At 60.0% G+C, this 5,434-nt stretch overlaps 1 protein-coding gene across 1 annotated transcript; it reads left to right on the top strand.

Moving 5' to 3' along the window:
* The first annotated feature begins 696 nt into the window (after positions 1-696).
* LOC137674909 (acrosin-like) lies at positions 697-4,901 on the top strand. The gene is made up of 5 exons (XM_068420711.1): positions 697-767; positions 1,084-1,284; positions 1,623-1,888; positions 2,167-2,312; positions 4,569-4,901. The coding sequence occupies exons 1-5, from the start codon at positions 697-699 to the stop codon at positions 4,899-4,901; spliced, it is 1,017 nt and encodes a 338-aa protein (XP_068276812.1).
* Positions 4,902-5,434: the final 533 nt, after the last annotated feature.

Genomic DNA, 5,434 nt, shown 5'->3' with positions numbered 1-5,434 from the left:
AAGCGCCCTTGTCATCGCTGGCCCAGAAGAGCACTAGAACTCACAGACAGCAAGGGCCTGAGGCTGGCCGAGGGCGTTGCTGTGGCTGACACAGCCAGCGTGGGCTGTGCTGCATCTGCGTTTCACTGTGCATTGAGCAGGAGGCTTGACGCTGCTTGGGGATGCTGGCCTTGTTTGGCTGGCACATCCCTGCCCGCCTGCCGCGCCTGCAACCAGACTGGCTCTTCGCACCCAAACGTGCATACTGCCCGTAGGAGTTCTGTTGTCTGGGGTATGTTTTGTGGGAAGGACCTGGTGGCACACGGCTGCAGAGAGCAGGGTGGCGGTGACCTTCCCAAGGAGGCTGTGATGCCACACTTGTTTCTTTCCTGCTGGCTGTTAGCGGGCAGTGCTGGGAGCCAGGCGCTGCTGCCTGCCACGGCGCCTGCACACCCTCATCCCGCAAGCAGAGCATTCAGTGGGGGTCTGTCGGGGTGATCTGATCCCAGATTGTGCCTCCCCTCCTGCTTGGAACCCCCCATGTTGCCCCCCGCCCATTGGCCACCGTGCCCAGCACCCGCAACCAGCCCCTCTGTGACATCATCCCCGGGGCCAAGGGCACCATGGGCACCGTCAGTGCTGCCAGCACTACGTCGGCTGCTGCACTGGTGGCGACCAGCCCTCGGTTCTTGCAGCTGACACGTGCTGATGGCAGCGATGGATTTGCTCCGCGTCATCGTCCTGCTGGCCGTGTGCTGGCCTGTGCACGGCATGTTGGACAGCTGTGGGTAAGTGGCCCGAGGCTCTGGGAGGGAGCTTGGGCAACATTTATGGGGTTCACTGGGGGGTGCGCGCTTGTCCCCCGTGGCCACGACACAGCTTCCCCAAGCCCATGGGGGAGCCTCAGCTCCTTGCCAGCACCCAGGCTGCTGGCACAACTTGTGTGCGGGGCTAAAGCAGAACCAGGCATGGGCAGACACACGCCCCGTGGCGTTCCCTGGCCCTGCTATCCATGCAGCGCCTGGTGGGGAGGGAAGACGGCTGCCCTTCAGCCTGAACAGCAGCAAGCCCTCGAGCAGGACACTGATGAGTTTCTGCTTACAGAGGGACCTGCGGGCTGCGGCCCATGGCTTATTATTATGGCTCATCGCGCATCGTGGGTGGCACAGATGCCCAGCCAGGAGCCTGGCCCTGGATCGTCAGCATCCAGGCTCCCTGGAAAACAGGCACGGGGCATGTATGTGGAGGGTCCCTCATCAGCTCACAGTGGGTCCTCACAGCAGCCCACTGCTTCATCAAGGTCAGGTAAGGAGGATCAGGGAACGGGCATGTCCCCGCAACACCAGCAGGTGCCCTGCCCGCAGCACCACGTGCTGCTCCCTTCCCTTGCCCTTGCGGTACGCCCAGTGCCCAGGCACTCCCGAGCCCACCTGAGAGACTGCTCAGGAGAAGGCTGGGCTCGTGCCACTGCTGCCCAGCAGCCTCCAGCTCCACGCTCCCTGTGCCTAAGGCATGCGAGGGCACTCACACCCTCCGCAGAGCTGCTTTCCCCTCTCCCTTGTGAAGCAGGAGGCAGGGAGCTGCTGGGCTGCTGCAGCACGTGGCTCCGCTCCCTCTGAGCTCTCTCTCCATCCGCTTTCCAGGCACATCAGCACGTGGCGCGTGGTGATCGGGGCCACCCAGTTGAGCCAGCAGGGCCCTGAGACCCAAGTGCGCAATATTGCACGGCTCCTGGTTCACAAAAACTACACACAGGGCCCGGAGAAGAACGACATTGCGTTGCTGGTATTGGACCAGCCTGTCCAGTGCGGCTACTATGTCCAGCTGGCCTGTGTGCCCGACGCCTCGCTGAGAGTGTCAGAGCTGACCACCTGCTACGTCAGCGGCTGGGGTTACACGACTCCAAGATGTGAGTTGCCAAAAGCGCTCGTGTCCTGGGGGCCAGCTTGGCACACGGGGGAGGCGGGCTGGGCTTCCTGAGAGCAGAGGCGACAGCCCGAGTCAGGCTGCGGGGACGTGTGCCTACAGAGACGTGGGCTGAGCCCTTGCCCAAAGCAAGAGAGAAGGGAAAGCCCGGTACGATGCCTCTGCAGAGGCAGAGGCAAGCCCTAGAGGGGGGGTTCGTCCAGACAGGGCAGGAGAAGTGGCCACGAGCTGCTGGCTGTTAATTCCTTCCTGTGCTCACAGCTGGACAACTCAGCGATGCGCTGCAGGAGGCCCAGGTCCACCTCATCGACGCCAAGCTCTGTAACAGCAGCCGGTGGTACAGAGGGGCCATCCACAGCCACAACTTGTGTGCTGGCTACCCGCAGGGTGGCATCGACACCTGCCAGGTAGGAGTGTGCTACAAGTCTTCTTCAAATACATTGCAGGTAAAGCCAACACTAGAGGCAATGTAGGCCCACTGATGAATGAGGTGGGGGCCCTGGAGACAGAGGATAAAAAGAAGGCGGAGTTACTGAATGCCTTCTTTGCCTCTGTCTATACTGCTGGAGGCTGTCCTGAGGAGCCCCGGACCCCTGCGGCCCCAGAAGAAGTCAGGATAGAGGAGGAATCTGTCTTGGTAGATGAGGGCTGGGTCAGGGACCAATTAAGCAATCTGGACGTCCATAAATCCATGGGCCCTGATGGGATGCACCCGCGGGTGCTGAGGGAGCTGGCGGAAGTCATTGCTAGGCCACTCTCCATCATCTTTGCTAAGTCGTGGGCAACGGGAGAGGTGCCTGAGGACTGGAGGAAAGCGAATGTCACTCCAGTCTTCAAACAGGGCAAGAAGGAGGACCCGGGTAACTATAGACCGGTCAGCCTCACCTCCATCCCCGGAAAGGTGATGGAACAACTTGTCCTTGGTGCTGTCTCTAGGCACATCAAGGACAGGGGGATCATTAGGGGCACTCAGCATGGCTTCACCAAGGGGAAGTCATGCTCAACCAACTTGATAGCCTTTTATGAGGACGTAACCCAGTGGATAGATGATGGTAAAGCTGTGGATGTGGTCTATCTCGATTTCAGTAAAGCGTTTGACAAGGTCTCCCACAGCATCCTCGCAGCTAAACTGAGGAAGTGTGGTCTGGATGATCGGGTAGTGAGGTGGATTGTGAACTGGCTGAAGGAAAGAAGCCAGAGAGTGGTGGTCAATGGGACTGAGTCCAGTTGGAGGTCTGTGTCTAGCGGAGTCCCTCAAGGGTCGGTACTGGGACCAGTACTATTCAATATATTCATTAATGACTTGGATGAGGGAATAGAGTGCACTGTCAGCAAGTTCGCTGATGACACAAAACTGGGAGGAGTGGCTGACACACCGGAAGGCTGCGCAGCCATTCAGAGAGACCTGGACAGGCTGGAGAGTTGGGCGGGGAGAAATTTAATGAAATATAACAAGGGCAAGTGTAGAGTCCTGCATCTGGGCAAGAACAACCCCATGTACCAGTACAAGTTGGGGGCAGAGCTGTTGGAGACCAGCGGAGGGGAAAGGGACCTGGGGGTCCTAGTGGACAACAGGATGAGCATGAGCCAGCAGTGTGCCCTTGTGGCCAAGAAGGCCAATGGCATCCTGGGGTGTATTAGAAGGGGTGTGGTTAGCAGGTCACGAGAGGTTCTCCTCCCCCTCTACTCTGCCCTGGTGAGGCCGCATCTGGAATATTGTGTCCAGTTCTGGGCCCCTCAGTTCAAGAAGGACAGGGAACTGCTAGAGAGAGTCCAGCGCAGAGCCACGAAGATGATTAAGGGAGTGGAACATCTCCCTTATGAGGAGAGGCTGAGGGAGCTGGGTCTCTTTAGCTTAGAGAAGAGGAGACTGAGGGGTGACCTCATTAATGTTTATAAATATGTAAAGGGCAAGTGTCATGAGGATGGAGCCAGGCTCTTCTCAGTGGCATCCCTTGACAGGACAAGGGGCAATGAGTGCAAGCTGGAACACAGGAGGTTCCACATAAATATGAGGAAAAACTTCTTTACGGTGAGGGTGACCGAACACTGGCACAGGCTGCCCAGAGAGGTTGTGGAGTCTCCTTCTCTGGAGACATTCAAAACCTGCCTGGACGCGTTCCTGTGTGATATGGTCTAGACAATCCTGCTCCGGCAGGGGGATTGGACTAGATGATCTTTCGAGGTCCCTTCCAATCCCTAACATTCTGTGAAGTCACCCCCAGCAGCACAGGCAGCCCCGTCACCACCGCCCAACCCTACCCCGGCGCGTGCTGGGCCTGGCATGTCACCCTCCCACCGCTGGGTCCCCACCGCTCTCGGGGCTCACCTCCCCTTGCCCACGTGCAGGTCCTTGCCCGGTGCCCCCTTGTCCCAGAGACCCACAAAGCCCAGCCAGTGCTCTTGGCAGCCCACAGGCCCACAGCCCAGGCCTGCAACATGCGTCTCCCACACACGCAGCAGCACTGTGCAGAGATGAGAGACAGCCTCACCTGACAGGCCCCCGACCCCCTCCCACACAAGGCTCTGCAGGCCCCAGCACCTGAGCAGAGCCTTTCTGCGCAGTGAACACGGCTCCGGCAGGTGCTGGGAGAGAGAAGGAGCCAGCCGGAGCGCTGGCAGCGGCCACCCAACACCACCTCATCCTCTCTCCCCCGCTGCAGGGTGACAGCGGTGGTCCTCTCGTCTGCAAAGACAAGAGCGCTGACTACTTCTGGCTTGTTGGGGTGACCAGCTGGGGGACAGGCTGTGCGAGACCATGGAAGCCCGGAGTCTACACCTCCACTCAGCACTTCTACGACTGGATCCTGGTCCAGATGGGACTGCGCCCAGCAGTGACGGCTACTCCAGCGCCACAGCCAGTCCTCACCACCACCCCCTTGCAGAAGCCAACACCCACGCAGTCGGGCAGCTTTAGGCCCTGTCCATTTCCACTCCAGAAGCTCGTGGAACTCTTCAATCTGCTGCAGGACCTCGTGCAGCACCTAAAGGGGTGAAGGCTTGAGCAGCAAGATGGACAGGATCCAGTGCAGGCTGCAGGTTACCATCACCGTTTCCCCCGGGTCAATGCCTGCCCACCCAAAGGCAGCCGCAGCTCCTCCCAGCACACACATCCTCTGCAGCTGACTTAGCCCTTGAAATAAAGTTGCCAGTTTTCACAGCTAACCATGCTTCAGTCCGATTCAATCTCCTGTGCCAGGCAAGGACTTCACGGCCGGCGCCTGCAAAATGAGGCAGCGGGAGCTGCGCTGGGCCGTGCTGACGCCCACGGGGCTGCGCCCGCCCGGGCTCCAGAGCGGCTCTGGGGGTCACTGGGATGCCCTAAGGCAGGGGCTCAGCCCCCCAACCCCTGGCGCTGGGGGGCTGCCCCTCGGGGACCTCACCCTGCCCCTTGTGCCAGCCAGACCCGCAGAGGTGAGGCTGCTTCCCGAAGGCACCGGTGGCTGCGTTGGCCCCGGCTTGAGGAGCTCGGCTGGGAAACGGGCAATAAAGAGAGAGGAAGTTTCCGGGCGCTTTTGGGCTGGTGTGA

Source organism: Nyctibius grandis, chromosome 31 (assembly GCF_013368605.1).
Source record: "Nyctibius grandis isolate bNycGra1 chromosome 31, bNycGra1.pri, whole genome shotgun sequence".
Lineage (NCBI taxonomy): Eukaryota > Metazoa > Chordata > Aves > Nyctibiiformes > Nyctibiidae > Nyctibius > Nyctibius grandis.
This window is presented reverse-complemented; position numbering and strand designations above follow the sequence as displayed.